Genomic DNA, 20036 nt, shown 5'->3' on the forward strand with positions numbered 1-20036 from the left:
TTATGCCATCGGAAGCGTATTTGTAGATTTTATTTAAAAACAATTTTTCTGAAAGTTATGCGGTAACAAAGGGAATGGGGGCAGAAGTCACATTTGTGTAGATATGAGAAGAATTGATAGAAAACCCACATGCTGTCTCGTAAAACGGCGAAGTGTTATATTTATGTAATAAATCAATACAGGCATCGTTAAACCACAGTCCGAAAGTAGGTTCTAAGCAAACAATGTTTGACCCAGTGAAAAGTCGTTATACCAGTTTAAATTTTTATCAACGTCACGTGGTGGTCTAGAGAAGATAATATCTGCATCACAAATCCTCTTTGACCAGCGTTAATAACTCGGCGTCAGACCTACTAATACCCGACATATACACAGTGTATCAAAAACACACAGCACGTGTAGTAGTGACGTTTTACAACGAAGATGTAGAGAATGAATGGCTTAACAAGCGGAAGTGATTGAGAGCGAATGCGCACTCCACTCGATTATTTAAACTGCATTGTCTTCATTTTCTTGTGTCATCTGCAACCAACCTGCCGCTACGATATGGAGTTTTCTTATCCTAAAGCTCGTCGTGACGAATCAGTTATTGATGATTACCATGGACACAAAGTGAGTATCATAAGTGAATAAATGGAATCACAGTTTTCCATTGTGCATTTACTCTGCTACCAATTAGGTTTCCGGGTCGGTGCTCCATAAATGCCGGTCGTTCTTTCATTCACAAGAAACCCGTTAATAATTTAGTCTCTTACATTCCCATTGATATATATATATATATATATTTTCTTGGTACTTTAAATGTCTTGAAGTAGTTCCTAGTTTCTTAGAACATTATTTCATGTTTTTCTCTGTTCCGCATGCACACATCCACTCATAACGAGTAATACACTTTCTTTAAGTTGGCGCTATTTTTTTCCTGCATCAGCAGTAAAAATTGTTTACTTTGTGTAAGAATGAAGGCTTTTTTTCTCGGCGGCGAAAGGTTTATTTAATTATTTATTACAGACAATAAGACATTTGATATCTTTAAATAATTCAAATCCATCATAATTTCGTCTTCAGTGAGCTTCATATCCCCATTTTCCGCAACTAGGATGAAGTCGAATGAGCTGAAGGCTGTGATTTTTCCTGATAAGTAATTCTATTTCCTTATTGTTAAACGTTCTAATTCTTTTATTAACATTTGATACACTGAGTAGTTCTTTGTCAAGCTTTACGCACGGTTAATTAGTCATATAGTAACCACTTTGGATCCTAACGAATGGTAATGTCACTCACCACTGCTTTATATTATCGAACCGGCATTCAACTGTCTGCTTTTCTCCCCCCCCCCTTTTTTGACTATGATTATAGAGAAACTGAATGGACTAAACAGTATAGAGAAACTTATTTCCCTTAATTTAATTTCTCTCTTCCCAAATGTTTTATTTATATAAAAGAACGAACATTTTCACTATTGATGCTGTTATTCTTTGTTAACGGTAAATATGAGATTCCTGATACAGGCAGTTGCCTTGTTCATAAAAATGCCTTTATTAATCGTTTATTGTAATCACTACTCGGAGATACAACCTGCCGCTATAATACAAAGTTTAGAATATTTTTTCTTTAATTAGCCTTATATTAATTAAATTAGTTTATATTTAGCATTCAAGATGCATCATATATAGAAAATTTTATTCGGTAATATAAGGAAATAAGACTTGAAACTAGATTAGTGGCGATATGACACGCACTTTTAAAGGGACCTTGTTGTTCAGCCTCAAATCAGTCCTGCCCGAACAGACCTTTATCAAAGAAACTCCAGTCCGCCAAAATACCAAATTTCTTCGGATGTGTTTTCAGCCGCTCCCGTAATCTTTCTTTGACTTTGCAAGATTTTTTCATGTATATGTTTTAAACATCTGAAATTATAATTCTTTAAACATATACCTCACCATTTTAGTCTGACCTACACAAATGTGCTCCCCGCCGACTTCGTTTCCTCACAACTCACAGAAAATGAATATTTTGTAATGAAATTTTCTACAAATCGCTTCAGATGATGCAGATTAAGACTATATCGGATAAAAAATTTTCAGAGATTGGTGTGGGGAGTTTTGGAAAATTCGCAGGAGTCGGCTTTGTCTTTCAGAAAAATGGGCAGTTTTGAATGAAATTTTCTACAAATACATTTCAGAATGTATAGATTGCGATTATATCGGAATTTACTATATATTAAAAAACAAAACAAAAACTGGACTCTTACATATACATATTAACACGTATCACAATTTATTTTTTAAATTTAAATTTCAAGTTTTGTAGATATGTGATGTGTGTCAGTGTGTACAATCTCACCAAATTTCTTTCCGTATTAAGTTCCGATAGAATCGTACTCTGAACACTCTGAAAGGTATTTGTAGGAAATTTCATTTAATAATTACCAATTTTTTTTAAAGTTATGACGAAACAAAGCCGCATCGTATGAATTTTCCTAAACTTTTCTCCCCATCCCCGTAAAAAAAAAAAAAAAAAAAAAATTCGTCACAAATTCTGATAGAATCAAAATCTCCACCCTCCAAATCGTATTTCTAAAACATTTCATTAAATAATATTCGTTTTCGTGGAAGTTATGATGCAACAGATTCGGGGCGGGGACCCACATTTTATAAAATCAGAAAATTTTTCGAAAAATGTTCATAGGCTCATGCGTGGCTGTATGATAAGATGTTTACTGCCCAACCACATAGTTCAGGGTTCAATCTCACTGCGTGGCACATTATGCAAGTGTCTTCTACTCTAGACCCGGCTCGACCAAAGCGTGTGAGTGAATTTGACAACACTGGTGTTGGTTTGTTTACGTTCCTGTAACCTCGCGATTCGGTCAAAGGAGACCGATAGAATAAGTACTAGTTTTCAAAAATAAAATATTGGGCTTGATTTGTTGAACTAAAACAATTCAAGGCAATGCTCCAGCATGGTCACAGTCCAATGACAAGTAAAAGATAAAAACTATAAAAAGTAACTGAAAACATATGGAAGTGTGGGGCAAACAATCCCGTTGCAATCTGTGGATGTTTAAAATACATCCAAAGAAATAAGGGTTCTTTTTAGAACGGAATATAGTGATGTATCCAGGGTGTCCTTTCCCTTTTTAGGACGGTAGGATTCTTGTTCAGCCCAAGGGCAATTTTGTTATATAATACATGATCAAAAACGTATACTGCATCTTGCTGAATTTAAGGGATGTGATTTATTGGAGATTTGGCTGTTATTTCTAGCAGGTCAAGTGATTATTTAAGAGCCTCCTCCCTTGTCTGACCAGGCAGTTCAAAGCACCAAACTCAAGACATGATCAACATTGATCAAGCAGATGTTTGTTTATACTCACTCCAGCTGTGACCATCTTGTCTTTTGCCTGTTTACAGGGAATTCAGGATAACATTAAGCAATACATCAGTTTTCTTTTTAAACAGGTGTGGCTGTGTGGTAAGAAGCTTGCTTCTCAGCCACATGGTTCCAGGTTCAGTTCCACTGTGTGACACCTTGGGCAAGTGTCTTCTGTATCCTCGGGCCAACCAAAGCCTTGTGAGTGGATTTGGTAGATGGAAACTGAAAGAAGCCCATTGTATATATGTCCATATACATGTATGTACAAACACAGAAGCATGGTGCAGGCTCCAGCTTGGCCAACTCCTGTCAAACCGTCCAACCCATGCCAGCAGGGAAGGAAGATGTTAAACAATGTTGATAATATGTGTGTCTGTGTTTGTCCCCCACCATTGCTTGATAACCAGTGGTGATGTATTTATGTCCCCATAACTTAGCACTTCAGTAAAAGAGACCGATAAAATAAGTATTAGGCTTCAAAAAATAAGTCCTAAGGCAGTGCCCCAGCATGGCCACAGTCAAATGACAAATAAGTGAAAGATAAAAGTGGAATGTGATTTGAGTTTTTACTGCTATGTCTAGCGAGTGAAGCAACTATATGGAGTAGTCCTGGTCAAACTGTGGCCTGCAGGTTTTTTGGAATGGCACACCTGATATAAAAATTGTCTTGAAAAGGAGCACGGCACACCTGATAATGAGCCATGCCTCATGCAGCCCTCTTCTCAAAAATGGTTTTCCATGTCTAATGTTGAAGCTCTCTCTTTGACTCAACAGTGGGATGAGTAAAGTTTAATACTTGTGATATCTTTAATATATTTATTGTAGCTAATATCTGTGGCTTTATCCTTATATTAAGTTTAGTATGATTAACAAACACTGCTGACATATCAGTAATTTTATTTAATAAAACAAATAATCTAGAAAGAATATAGATATTTCCAAGAACCCTTAAAAACTATACAGGCCAATGTTTAAAGACACTACAATGTAATTTGAGAGAGATTGGCTCATACCCCTGGCTGCTATTAGGAAATATATTAACTCATCTTTGGCTACCATTTACTGCATAATAAGAGACTTAACTCCTATTTCTAGAATAGTATTATCACAAATAGTGTTTCCTGAATAACTTATTTCTAACAGGTATTTGAACCAAGATGTGTTGTATTAAATGTTCTGTCTAAATAAACAACATGATGCCTACTTTGGAATTGACCCAAAGACTTGATTGTTCTATACTTGACATACATGTCTGTTTTACCTTTTATAGGACAAATTTTCAGTAAAATTAGAATGAGATAGGTTGTCCACCAAAAGTTAAATGAATTATATATATAATGAGATTATACAGGGTGTCCACAAAGTCTGGGTACATGCGGATTAAACATACTTTAAGAAATTATTATTACTTATATTTAATTGTTTATACTATTATCTTATTTACTCCATGTACCCACATGGGGATTAACACATACTTTAAGAAATTATTATTTCTTATATTTAATTGTTTATGTTATGATTTTATATACTCCATGTACCCAGACTTTGTGGACACCCTGTATATTAGTAGAAAATTGCTGAATGTTATGAACCGGTGCTGATTGGTCCCGGCTGTGTTCATTAGTTAACTTTCATTCCCTGGGCAATGTATACATTACCAGTCTTTATGCAGTGGAGTGAGTTAACACTTAAAAAGTGCTATGATCCATGCAAATGACTGCACAATTAAAATCTATCTGGCTTTGTTAAACAGATAAAAGAAAACAATGTGAGAGCTTTTATGTAGTTGCATGGCAACTTCTCCTAAATAAGTCAAGTCACATTTGAACTACTCCTCTCAGTGTCACTGCACAATATAGCAACCCCTTTGCTTAGTGTACTGGGTATTTTTAAAATTCTCTTTTTTTACACCTGCTCTAATAAGGTCATTTTGTAACTAGCAAGGCTAGAGAGGCTCCACAATTACATCATGATTCTCCAATGTCTGCTTTGGTATGGTTTCTACTGCTGGAGACCCTTTCAAATGCCATAGAGTGATTTTTGTCTGCATTTTTTTCATGCCACCAGTACTACTGAGGTTGCTATGGGCTCACAAAACTATGAACCTTGAGGATGGTGGGAGTAAGGTTAAGTTAGGAGGTGAGGGGTTAAAGTATGAGAGTGGGTGCACAACAGGTTCTTGTTGTAGAGAAGCTAGATAGCTATTCACATTTAGAAGAGACGATGAGAATTATCAGTAGCAAAGAGATACCGTATTTTAACATGTATAAGGAACCCCCTAATTTTTGGGGCTTAAAATTTGGAAAAAAGGTTTTGTAAGGAATTAGGTAAATTTTGACAAGTACACCTGTAATGCATTTCATTTATGTGTGGGAAAAACCATTCCTCTTCATAAAACGGAAGCACCATATAGGCGTTCCTTTAAAAGCAGTTGTCTCTTCTGTCTCTTGTCCTTTGCTCTTTTTTTTTTATCTCCTGAGCAATTCTTCTTCCTTGATCAATAAGGATCTTTTCAATGTTTCAATTATTGAGCTATGAGCATGCTGAACCTTTAAGGGTACAGTCAATTATATCTGACTGGTATTTAGTTTTCAACCTGAGGAGGAACGAAGGGCAAAATAGATCTGAATAACACTGTGCTATGCTGATTCTGCTACCCACCACTTCATACCTGACAGGAATTGTCATGATCTCATGGGACCTTGAAACCTTCTACACTGCTAGTTTCCAACATAATGAAATTAAATCCATACACACACACAGAGAAACACACATAATGGGCTCCTTTCAGTTTCCATCTTCTAAATCCACTCACAAGGTTATGATCAGCCTGGAACTACAGTAGAAAACTCTAATCCAAGACGCACCCAGAACCATGTGAATAGGGAGGCAAACTGCTTATCACACAGCCATGCCTCCACCTATATATATATCCATCACATGCAAGCATAAGAAAACAGATGTTAGACAACTGGATGAATAACTTGGTTTGTGCATATGTGGCAATATGCACATGTATGCACATGTAGGTATACAGGAGAAAGAGAAATGTAGTGAAACAGTCGTTCTTGCTGCAGCTATTTCTGCAAGCATCATTACTGCCATTCTAATAATTTGTTGCATATGTCTAACTCTTGCCAAGTCTTTTTGTGCAGTTTGGTTTGGCATTAGGCACAGGCATGGCTGTGTGGTTAAGAAGTTTGCTTTGCAACCATGTGGTTTTGAGTTCAGTCCCACTGCTCGGCACCTCGGGCAAGTTTTAGGTTGACCAATACCTTGTGAGTGAATTTGGTAGATGGAAACTGTGTGGAAGCCTGTCATGTGTTTCTCTCTCTCCACCACTTGACAAATGGTGTTGGTTTGTTTGTGTCTATAACTTAGCATTTCATCCACAGAGACCGATAAAATAGGTGCCAAGTTTTAAAAAATAATGCAGTCGATTTTTCTTTTCCATTTCTAGTTTCAGCTTGTGAGCTGTGGTCATGCTGGGGCCCTACCATTTTGTTCAATTAAAGCTCTTCAAGATGGTGTCCTAGCATGGCCACAGTGCAATGCTCCCCACCTCCCCCTTTCTCTGTCTTCTGTTACTATGTTCTTTTCTATTCACCTTCTTGGATATGTTACTTTGAGGATACATTTTGGTTCCTTGTCACCTTCATCTTTGTCTCTCCTTCACACACTGGAGTTACACCGATTTTCCTTCTACTCAACCTACCCCACCATGCCCATCACTAATCCCTCACCTCTTTTCCATTTTACTGCTCCCTTCTTCAATTCTGTCTGCATGTAGGCGGTGAGCTGGTAGAAACATTAGCACACCGGGTGAAATGCTTAGCGGTATTTCGTCTGTCTTTATGTTCTGAGTTCAAATTTTGCCGCGGTCAACTTTGCCTTTCATCCTTTCGGGGTCGACAAAATAAGTACCAGTTGCATACTGAGGTTGAGTAGAAGGAAAATCGGTGTAACTCCAGTGTGTGAAGGAGAGACAAAGATGATGGTGACAAGGAACCAAAATGTATCCTCAAAATAACATATCCAAGAATTTTAGAATTTTCATGCAGACAAGTGTCGTTTCTCTAAGTAACATTGTGGATAGTGTGTCTTGATTTTATTGGATGGAAATCTATTATGCCCTCTCTGTGTGTGCTGTATTTGATGGTATATAAAATGCCTTATTCCCACCCTACCAAAAACAATGTTGCAAAAACATTGTCCTAGGTTCTATAGGCAAGATTGCTTTAAATATTTCATGCTTTAATGCATTACTCTTTACTCTTTTACTTGTTTCAGTCATTTGACTGCGGCCATGCTGGAGCACCGCCTTTAGTCGAGCAAATCAACCCCAGGACTTACTCTTTGTAAGCCTAGTACTTACTCTATTGGTCTCTTTTCCGAACCGCTAAGTTACGGGAACGTAAACACACCAGCATCGGTTGTCAAGCGATGTTGGGTGGGGGACAAACACAGACACACAAACATATACACACACACATACATATATATATACACATATATACGACAGGCTTCTTTCAGTTTCCGTCTACCAAATATACTCACAAGGCTTTGGTCGGCCCGAGGCTATAGTAGAAGACACTTGCTTAAGGTGCCACGCAGTGGGACTGAACCCAGAACCATGTGGTTGGTAAGCAAGCTACTTGCCACACAGCCACTCCTGTGTCTTAAAAACTTTCTTTTCAGAATATCTGCTGCTGATATTGGGCTGGGTCTAATCTGCTTCTGTCTCTTTTATGCCATCATTTACAGTGTGTATATGTGTATATATATGCACACACACACACACATAGTGTTAATTTTATTCATCTCAAAATTGAGATTTTGGCCAGTGCTCTACCCATTCTGTTTCTACTGCCCAACCTCTGCAAATTATGTTAAGCATTATACATCTGTGAAATCATAAGCTTTTTTAGGAAATGGTATATACCTACTTTTACATTTTGAAGTTGATGGTGAGACAGATTGTATACTGATGGTGTTTATGAAGGCCAACTCAGGTGTTCAGTATTTGACGGTGAGGAGTGGAATGCTGTTAGAATTACATTTTGTATGTAACCAGTAAGTAGAGAACCTGTAACACAATGACCATAATTATAGGTAAGTGGTAAGAGTTTATGATTAGAAGATAGGTTTGGAAGGTAGAAAGAAGCAAATATTCTGCTAACCGAACCTTCTGGATTTGAGGAACGGCAAGTAGGATGATTCAACAAAAATTGGTTGAGGTGTGTTTGGCAATAAACCAGAATATGTAAATATGAATGTGTTGGAACAAAAGAAAAATCTCTAGTTGTGAATTTGATGAAGGCATCTTCTTCTGTTACTGATGGTCAACTTCTATACAGGTTGTGTGTGAATCTAAAATAGGTTTAACAATATTTTGGCCTGTTCTTATTTGTAAGAATTTGTATTCTATTCCAAGTTTAACATCCAGTTTTCTATTCTAGAACTGATTGTAGCTGTGTAGTAAGTAGCTTGCTTACCAACCACATGGTTCTGGGTTCAGTCCCACTGCATGGCACCTTCGGCAAGTGTCTTCTATAGCCTCAAGCCAACCAAAGCCTTGTGAGTGGATTTGGTAGACGGAAACTGAAAGAAGCCCGTTGTATATATATATATATATATATATATATACATACATACATACATACCGAAGGACTTGGTAAAAATTATTAATTTATTAATAAATTGATAATCCTTTACCCTTTTAATTGTAATAATATATATATATATATATATATATATGTATATGTGTCGTTTGTCCCCCCTCACCTGCGCTTGACAACCGATGTTGGTGTGTTTACGGTCCCCGTAACTTTGCGGTTCAGCAAAAGGTACTGGTAGAATAAGTACTAGGCTTACAAAGAATTTGTTCATTTAAAAAGGCAGTGATCCAGCATGGCCGCAGTCAAATGACCGAACCAAATAAGAGAATAAAAGAATAGTTCTGAAATTAAGATTTTGCATGGAGCTTCTCTTTTACTTTAGTGATTGAACTGCAATCATGGAGGGGGGGGGGCACTACCTTGAAAGGGTTTAGCCAAAGAAATCACCTCCAGTACTTATTTTTTTTATGTCTGCTACTTATTCTAATTCTATCTTATTCTTTTAGTCTCATTTGCTGAACTGTTAAGTAACGGATATGCAAAGGAGCTGATTCCCATTCAAGCAGTGGGAGAAGAATAAAACACGAACACACACACACACACACACACACACACATTCACAAAAGACTGGCTTCCACACAGTGCCTGCAGCAGGACTGAATCCAAGACCATCAGAATTTATTGAAACGTAGACTGTAATTTCTTTATAGATATTATCATAAAAAGGATTGATGATTATTGATTTATTGAATCACTAAATGACGATATGGTTATATCATCTCTAATAATCTTTACCAGAAGTCAGCAGCACTTTGTTGTAAAAATCTATTGATGCAATATGATGACCTATACTGAAAGGCCAAATGTATTTCAAATTTGTTGATGACATTGCTTCTGGTTTTATCCCGTTATAGATTATATTTCCTAGTTAGTTCTCTCTAAATGACTGGCTTTTTAAAACCATTAGAATTTAGGTTGTAATCTTCCCCTTCTTATTTAACTATATAAAAGTTAAGAGGGATTTCTGATGAAGGCCATTGATATTGTCAGATTTTTAATATGTTTCTTATTTAATATTTATACAAATAAAGTAAAAAAAAAAAAATTACAATTAAAATAAATCCTTAATAAAATAAAAAAGAAATAATCAACAAATTTGTATCCACATCTCCCCCCCCCCCCCCACCGATTTTCTATTTTCTGTTAAGTTATTCAGTTCAAACGGCTAATGGAACAACAGTTAATCCTACTCTCTCTCTGTTTGGCAGCTTTTGCTTACTGCCTCCTCTCTGCTTAGCACTCACCTTTTCCTCGTATAATATAATATCTGAACCCCTCTTCTATGAAATACATAGTGCCATTAATATCCTACATAACTGTATTTGTTTACTTTGAAGTAAACAAACGTCTATTTTGTATGAACTTCAAACCCGCAGAAGTCATTCTGAACTCACTTGACACAAATATTCCAATAAATCTTTCTCTAAATGCATATTGTTTTATCACGATTAGTAGAGTACTCTTGTTTCTAAGTAGTGCACGTGTCAAAATTTTGAGCTTGTACCATTAAATTATTTGCTAATTAGGTCTTGAAATTATCTAATAATCAGATTTGTTTTTGTTTTTTGTTTTATTTAGGAAAACGTGTACGCTCTAATCAATGAATTGGCGTGGCTAATACCTTTCAGTTTCTATGTACTTGAGCTGATAAACACACAGGAGGAAATTGTTTTATTTCCTAATGACTTGTATAATATAATCTTTATAACCACTTTACAGCCAGCCTTTCAGATTAAGTTCAGTTAGATTAGTTTGGATAACAGCTAGTCCACACATCTGATCCATTTAAAAAATTTTTTTCTGTTGGTCATGGTTTGTTGCAGATTACATAATTACATAATCTGATTAGTGAAGCCAATCAACCATATAAAAGTGCATAAGAAATTCTTTCACCTTATGGAATTAGTTAATTAGTAAATTTCCACTAATTAAAAATTAAACGCTTGCTTGTTAATCTAGTTCCTCCCATTTTTCAACACGCCACTGTAGTGGTTTATATCAAATGTAATCATAGATTTTCTTAGTCGTATGACATTGGAATTGACCAATTTTTAAAAAAAAACTTCTTCTCTCTAATACCTCGTAGTTCAATAAAGGTTGTTACAGGTATCCTAATTTATCACAGATTCAATCATCATTGATCTGGGATAGCATGGTGTGTTCATACCTTTCATGGATTGATCTGTGATAAGACAGGCTGGTGATCAGTGCTTGTACCACAAAAACTTGTCCCAGTAACCATCCACAATGCTCAGCTATCCAGAAAGCACTATCACTTGCATTTACATGACATTACTTCAAGGTTGTGTATCTTTTATATGGATTTTATGTACTTGTTTGTACCCATTAATATAAGACCGTTGTTTATCATCATCGTTTAATGTCCACCTTCCATGCTAGCATGGGTGGGACGGTTTCACAAGAGCCAGCCAGGCAGAAGCCTGCACCATTTCTGTGACTTTGTCTTTCATCCTTTCAGAGTCAGTGAAATAAATACCAGTTGAGCACTGGGGTTGATGTAATTGAATTAGCCCCTGCCCCCAAACTGCTGGCTTTGTGCCAAAATTTGAAACCATTATTATTGGCTGAATTGTTAGCATGCTGGGCAAAATGCTTAGTGGCATTTCATCCGTTTTTACGTTCCGTGTTCAAATTCTATTGAAATCACCTTTCCCTTTCATCCCTTTTGGGTTGATAAAACGAACACCAGTCAAGCACCGGGGTTGATTAATTGATTTCCCCACCATACAAACTTGCTGGCTTTGTGCCAAAATTTGAAATCATTATTATTATTAACCCAATTATAATTGTCTAGGTTGCAGATCCTTACCGATGGTTAGAAGATCCTGACGTTGAAGAAACCATTGCATTTGTTGATGCTCAGAATTCTATCAGCCACCCATTTATTGAGCAGTGTCCTCATCGTCAGAAGATACAAGAAAGGTTTGTTGAAATGTCTTCTTTGAGAGCTACATTTTAAAATACTGTTCATATTGCTGTTTTATTAATTCAATTTCTTTTTTAAATATTAATTTAATAGAGCAGGTAATTTTTTTTTTTCTTTTAAAGTTCTCCAGTACTAAGGCATTGAAATAATTAGGTGATATTAGTTCAATTAATGTGGAGGCGCAATGGCCCAGTGGTTAGGGCAGCAGACTCGTGGTCATAGGATCGCGGTTTCGATTCCCAGACCAGGCGTTGTGAGTGTTTATTGAGTGAAGACACCTAAAGCTTCACGAGGCTCTGGCAGTGGGGTTGTGGCGAACCCTGCTGTACTCTTCCACCACAACTTTCTCTCACTCTTACTTCCTGTTTCTGTAGTGCCTGTAATTGAAAGGGTCAGCTTTGTCACACTGTGTCACGCTGAATATCCCCGAGAACTACGTTAAGGGTACACATGTCTGTGGAGTGCTCGGCCACTTGCACGTTAATTTCACGAGCAGGCTGTTCCGTTGATCGGACCAACTGGAACCTTTGACGTCGTAAGCGACGGAGTGCCCCCCCCCCCACACACACACAGAGTTCAATTAATAGTTGATTTAAATTATTGTGGATTGAGTTTGAAGCTGGTAACATCAGTTGTGTTTTCCACATGGATGCAGTTTCAGAGGGAATGACCTAGGAAAATTTGTAGGTCTAGTAAAAAATACCAGCTTGGTGTCTGGTATAAGTTCACCAAATGCTACAATATAAAAATGGTTAGTAAAGATAACCACACAACATTGTCCATTGCGTGTGTTAACAAGGGATGCATTTGGATCTTAGGTAGAAGAGTTGGTTTGAAAAATACTTTCTGGTCTCCATCCAATGCCGGTACAATCAGCAATAAACATGTGACTTGTTCTGGGAAGTGTAGGGTGGAAGCACAATGGTTGCATGTCACTGGGACCCTGAAGTGGGTCCAGGAAGGAACAGCTGTTAATGATTGGGAGAAAGTGTAATGATGGTGCTTTTGATAGGATCCTACGAAGGAGGTGTCTGAAGACTATTACCACAAGATTCCCAGAAATAATAAGTGGAGAAAATGTTTGGGTCGATATTTCTTCCGTCTTTACGTTCTGAGTTCAAATTCTGCTGAGGTTAACTTTGCCTTTCATCCTTTCAGGGTCGATAAATTAAGTACCAGTTGTGTACTGGGGTCTATCTAATTGACTGGGCCCCTCCCCCCAAATTTCGGGCCTTGTGCCTAGAGTAGAAAAGAATATTTTAAAGTCCTTTTACATTCTGTGACTTAAGATCTGTGACTTAGCCTTTCAATAAGTGCCAGTCATGTAGTGAGTTGCACCATTATATAAAGTCTTACAGAATTTGCTCTGAAGCTAGAAACATTCCTTTATAAGTTCAAATTCCTCTTGGATTATTGATTTTGTCTTCCATCTCTTTAGGCTAAGTTCTGTATACCCAGCATTGAACTGAAGTTGATCCACCTGATCCTATAAACATTTGCTTTATGAATAGTTTATACATATTATTTAAATATGTAATAGATGTTTTTTCTTCATTGCTTTTATTATTTCTTTCAGCTTGACAGAGAAATGGAACTTTGCTAAATACAGCTCACCTGCCGAGCATGGGGGATCCTATTATTACTATTGCAATTCTGGCTTACAGAATCAGAGGTCAGTACTTGCAGCTTTTCAGTTGAGATTTTTCTTAGAATATATTTGTATTTTCACTGAATTTAAGATAAAGTTACTGCTGCTTATTTTGTTTTCTTTTTCTACTATTTGATACATAGGTGCAGGAGTGGCTGGTGGTTAAAAAGCTTGCTTTCCAATCATGTGAACTTGAGTTCAGTCCCATTGCATGACACCTTGGGCGAGAATTTTTAGTGCATTAAAGCATGTCTTGTGGGCTTAACTTTGCATATAGGACCCAGGGAGATTGTTTTTCTTGAGAGAAAAACTGTCATATATGCCATCAAATATGCAACTAGTTTTACATTTTTCTGTGACTTCCGTGGAGTCTTGTAGTGTTCCAACCACTTCATAAAGTGCATTGAAGTGAGAGGATCCTACTGTGAAGGAGCTCAGAGTTTTGTACTTCTTCAAATTAATAAATGTCATTCCTTAAAACAAGTTTCAAAACTTCTGGAATGCATTGTGTTTTTAGGGAGAAGTATTTGTGATGGTACTTATTTATACCTCTGTAGACGGTATACATTAAGCCAAAATCACTTATGCATCTTGACCATGGATATAGTTTGGCACTGGTGACAGAATATAGACAATAACTATTCAGTTGATTGGTCTGTGGTTTCTCTCTGGTAATACATTGTTACAAATGTTTTCTCATTCAAGTAATTCATCATCATCATCATCTTCAGTTTAATGTCCACTTTCCCATGCTTGCATGGATTGGATGGAATTTGTTGAGGCGGATTTTTTTTATGGCCAGATGCTCTTCCTGTTACTAATCCTTTCCAGTTTCCAAGGAAGGTAATATTTCCCCTTGACTAGACATGTTTCATGGAAGATTGGAAATGGACACTGCTTGCATGATAATAAATTTGTTTACTTGTGTCATATGATGTCATGGCAAGGAGACAGTAATACGCATGCACACACATACACATGCACACGTGCACACACACAATAGGCTTCTTTCAGTCTACATCTACCAAATCTACTCGCAGTGGGACTGAACCCAAAACCAAGTGATTAGGGAGGCAAACTTCTTACCATACAACCACAGCTGTGCCTAAAAATTGTGCATCAAAGTAAAATGAAGGATTGTTAGTATTTTCTTTTTTTTTTCTTTTTTAGTGTTTTGTATGTTCAGGATGACTTGAAAAGTGAACCCTGTGTGTTTCTAGATCCCAACTCCTTGTCTGAAGATGGCACCCTGTCAATCAGTGGCACAGCCTTCTCTGAGGATGGTTCCTATTTTGCTTATGGACTCAGTAAATGTGGTTCAGACTGGATCACAATACAGGTTGGTATCCGGAAAGTTTACCTGGATTTATGAGGAACAAACATTAGTAAAACTCTTGGTCTTTAATTTCCTGTCTTGCAAGACATGAATTGGAGAAAGCTTAACAGACAATTATAGACTGTAATTTGAATAATTAACTTAGTGTAAAATTATTGTTACATGAAACATTAAGAAGATTACTAGAAAACTGAGAAGAAAGAAAGAAAATAATGTTAGTCAAAGGCAGATGTTCCGATATTTTGATATTATTAAATCCTACATTTTGATATTATTCTGACCTCCTTAGTGGTGTATAGCTCCAACTAAGAATATTTCGGTAGTATTTAAGTACTGAGAGGCTGTATTTATACGTGTGTGTGTGTGTGTGTGCGTGTGCGTGTGCGTGCGCGTGCGCGTGCGTGCGCGCGAGAGAATTTATATAAATGAGGATAAGATCGTTATTTAAAATACCGATCATATCAAATGGCTAGCATGAGAATAAAAACCTTAAAGGTAATAATTATTATTAAAATTGTAATAAAATTGTAATAAAATTATAATAAAGGGTATCTAAAAGATCTTTAGATACCCTTTTAAGAGGAAATTTGAATATTAGTTGAAAATTATTTTTGTTGCATTGATTTAACTTTGAATTTTTATTATGAAAATGGCCATTTTATGAATTTTAAATTATACATAATGAAAAGTTTGCAAGCATTAATTTGCTTAAAATCATTAAAAACGTGTATATGAATTTTTATTTCTTTCAGTTCAAAAAAGCTCCTTCTGGTGAAGATCTTCCTGATACACTAAAGCATGTAAAATTCTCAAGCATGGCATGGACTCATGATAACAAAGGAATGTTTTACAACGTAAGTATTATTAAAGAAGTGATTTTAAATTCTCAAACGCAGGATAATGCTAATAATATAGCCTGAACAGGATAAACTACCCCTATTTTGCAGAAAAAAGTGTAGGTGTCCAGCTATGAGACTCGAACTCGTACCTCCGTGATTACGCGTCGCGCTGCTCTAACCGATTAAGCTAAACTACCCACCTCAAATTCTTCTGCAAATTTAAGATGTATAGAAATCTCACTTTATGAGACGCTATCATACGTTAAATTCAAATTACGATGAATGTAAACAAACAAATGACGTTTGCTTTAGAACCGTTGAGATGTCTTAGAAAGTTAGAGAAGTGATTTTAAATTCTCAAACGCAGGATAATGCTAATAATATAGCCTGTTTCTTTTTTTTTTTTTTAAATAGTTTTTTCTAAAGAATCTAATGATCTTCATCTCAGGTATATTTGGTGTTTGGGGTTAGCATTTCTGACAATGTCTCTACAACAATTCATTGAACCTTGGTTAAAATTTGTCATTTACGTTTAGATGCATTCTCTTATTAAAACCGAGCTGTTCTGATTACATTCATCTGTTGTTCTCTTTCGTTTCTGCAGAGATATCCTGTTGAAGGCAAATCAGATGGCACAGAGACAACCACCAATCTGTATAATAAGCTATATTACCACAGGTTGGGCACTGATCAAGACGAAGACCTGTTGACAGTTCAGTTTCAAAATGAGCCGAAATGGAAAATGTAAGTTGTTAGCTGAGGGTTTTATATTTAACAGCTAACGTGATGCTGATGGTAATTTGACATCCAGCTCTTAGTTAGCTGTTTAGCCCCCAGGTCATTTCTAATAAAACAGATATCACACTTGCATTTCATTGATGACCATCTGGTCATTTTTTTTGTTTTTACACAAAGTATCATCACCATCGTGGAGGCACAATGGCCCAGTGGTTAGGGCAGCGGACTCACGGTCATAGGATCGCGGTTTAGATTCCCAGACCGGGCGTTGTGAGTGTTTATTGAGCGAAAACACCTAAAGCTCCATGAGGCTCCGGCAGGAGATGGTGGCGAACCCTGCTGTACTCTCTCACCACAACTTTCTCTCGCTCTTACTTCCTGTTTCTGTTGTGCCTGTAATTCAAAGGGTCAGCCTTGTCACGCTGAATATCCCCGAGAACTACGTTAAGGGTACACGTGTCTGTGGAGTGCTCAGCCACTTGCACGTTAATTTCACGAGCAGGCTGTTCTGTTGATCGGATCAACTGGAACCCTCGACGTCGTAAGCGACGGAGTGCCAACAACTTCATCACCATCATTTCATGTTCCTTTTGCCATGTTAGCATGTCCAAAATCCAAATGACTGTTATTTTCAGATGTTTAAAAGTCTTTCCACTTTCAATTTGAAGTTAATTTTTTTCTACATATGTAGATAATATATTCAGATGATATATTGAAAATTTTCAAATGATATTTTTTAAATGTAAAACTTATATTTTATTCTTTTTAAATATTATTTTCTATAAATTACAATCTTTAACTGTGGTCAGTTTTCAACTTGGCATGTTCTACTGACCGACAACTTCGCTCTTTTCCATCCAGGCAATCTACTCAAGTCTCTGATTCCTATAGCTATCCCAACCAGTGGCAGAATCCCTACCACAATTATTCTAGTTCATATGGCTCTACATATACAATGTCTGGCACGGCAATGGCTGCTGTAAATGAGTGGCAGAAGCCAATATTTGGAGCCGGTGCCCCACCGTCTTACTTATCTCATCCTCTTTCTTCTGCTTCTGGTGGTATTTCATGCACATCAAGTCAGTTAATGAAACCAGATACTTCTCAGAAAGTAAAAGAATCTTCTTTGGAAACAAAAACGAATAAAACAAAAAAGAAGAAAAATCAAAAAAATAAAAGTCAGCAAAATTGTTCTCAGGATACTAGTTTGCAGAATTCTTCAGATTTTGAACGAAATTGTAACAAATTAAATAATAATTATTTGCCATATAATCAGAACTGTGGCTGGGCGACACCATTGCATGGTTATCAAAATGGAAGGCCTTATTCACCAAACCCTACTGGTTATTATAATCAGCAGTACTGTTTATTTTCTGGTCCAAAGGAGCAAACCACTTCATCGTCTGCAAAATACTCACAGCAAAGTGTGCCTAGTAACAACAATAATTATAAAATCACTGCCACCAATAATTGCGTTAACTACCCAGCTAATAATTGCAGAAGTAACTACAATTATAATTATCCAGCTATGGGGTTTTCTAGCAATAGCATTAACCCAAATACTGAGTTATCCAACAGTAACAATTATCTGGCTACAAGAGTGTCAAACAACAACGATAACAATAATAATTACTTAGCTATAGCGCAATCAGGCTGTAACCAGAGCAGCTACAACCCAGCTATGAAGCAATCTAACAACATAAATAATGGTTACTACTCAGCTATAGAGCAACATAACAACCTAAATAATGGTTACATGTCTAACTCAGGCCCCACAACACATTGTCAGTTGCCCTCCCAACAATATAATAAAAACAAGACCCACCACCAGTATCAGGCAGTCAATACTGGCCATTTGCCAACCACACAACAAAATAATTACAACATGCCCCCAAACTTTAATCAACAACAGGACAGTTGTTATCCAGCGCCATCATACTTTACACCATGGCAACAGTCAGGGAACTATTCTTATTCAGCACCACAAACTTCGTCCTTTTATTCTACTTCTCCAGTGACACCAGTTTCTGATAGTTTCTATTCAAAATCTCCAAGTTATCAATCTCCACCCACATCTCCTACATCTGTTTCTAATCCTAAAACATTTAATACCACCCCGTCAAGTTCGTCTTTCTTTTCAAACCAAACGGCATCCTATTCCCATGTAGGTGGCCAATCATACTCTCAGTCTTGGTATCAATATAGCTACCCTTACTATGGAGGTTATCCAAGTTTTTATAGCTACCCTTACTGCCAGTATACTTCATCAGCTTCTTGTTCAGCCAATGCCCAAGTGAACTGTGGACAAAAAAATATGCAATTTGGAAACCTGAAGTCTGGAGAAAAAGCTTCTATCCCTGAAACTATCTTCGTCCCAAATTACAGGTTGTTATTCTATTTTCAAAATGCAACTTTTCTGTTGTTCTGTCTGTTCCACCTCCCTGGCACTTTCACTTCCAAATTTGTTTTGGAATAGTCTCTTTCTAACCTGTCCTAGATTATTCATTTGTATTTGATCTTCAACTATCCCTTGCACTTATGTTATGTAGCTTCATCAATTGCTACAATAACATCATAATCGCATGTTTTGGGTAGTCTTCATCATATTTTGTGTTGGTCATTTTCTGTAGTCTACTTAATAAGTCATTTTTGGATGATGTAGGTTTGATGGGTTAATACTTTGTATCTAACCTAAACAAATCATGGAAATATCCAGAGTACAGTGGGTGCTGTTTCTGTGGTGTTGGCACTAATGATGTTGTGTAACTTACAAGACAAGTCTCTTTGACTGAGTTGAAGTGTAGTAGAGAGGGAGATGGCTTCATAGTAGACGTGTGCGTGTGTTTATGTGTATATATATATATATATATACATATATATATATATATATATATACATACATATATATATACATACATATATATATACATACATATATATATACATACATATATATATACATACATATATATATACATACATATATATATACATACATATATATATACATACATATATATATATATATATATACATACATATATATATATATACATACATATATATATATATACATACATATATATATATATACATACATATATATATACATACATATATATATACATACATATATATATATATACATACATATATATATATATACATACATATATATATATATACATACATATATATATATACATACATATATATATATATACATACATATATATATATATACATATATATATATATATATATACATATATATATATATACATACATATATATATATATACATATATATATATATATATACATATATATATATATACATACATATATATATATATATACATACATATATATATATATATACATACATATATATATATATACATACATATATATATACATACATATATATATATATACATATATATATATATACATATATATATATATACATACA

At 36.0% G+C, this 20036-nt stretch overlaps 1 protein-coding gene across 1 annotated transcript in view; it reads left to right on the forward strand.

Moving 5' to 3' along the window:
- The first annotated feature begins 472 nt into the window (after positions 1–472).
- Positions 473–20036, forward strand: part of LOC106880169 (prolyl endopeptidase) — a 38339-nt gene continuing 18775 nt past the window's right edge. Inside the window, exons 1-6 of the mRNA XM_014930014.3 lie at positions 473–612; positions 11869–11996; positions 13577–13672; positions 14819–14987; positions 15737–15838; positions 16428–16567. Of these exons, the coding sequence (XP_014785500.2) occupies positions 547–612; positions 11869–11996; positions 13577–13672; positions 14819–14987; positions 15737–15838; positions 16428–16567 (701 nt within the window). The 5' untranslated portion in view covers positions 473–546. The remainder of the gene's footprint in view (positions 613–11868; positions 11997–13576; positions 13673–14818; positions 14988–15736; positions 15839–16427; positions 16568–20036) is intronic.

This window comes from Octopus bimaculoides, chromosome 4, assembly GCF_046866305.1.
Source record: "Octopus bimaculoides isolate indiv1 chromosome 4, ASM4686630v1, whole genome shotgun sequence".
Lineage (NCBI taxonomy): Eukaryota > Metazoa > Mollusca > Cephalopoda > Octopoda > Octopodidae > Octopus > Octopus bimaculoides.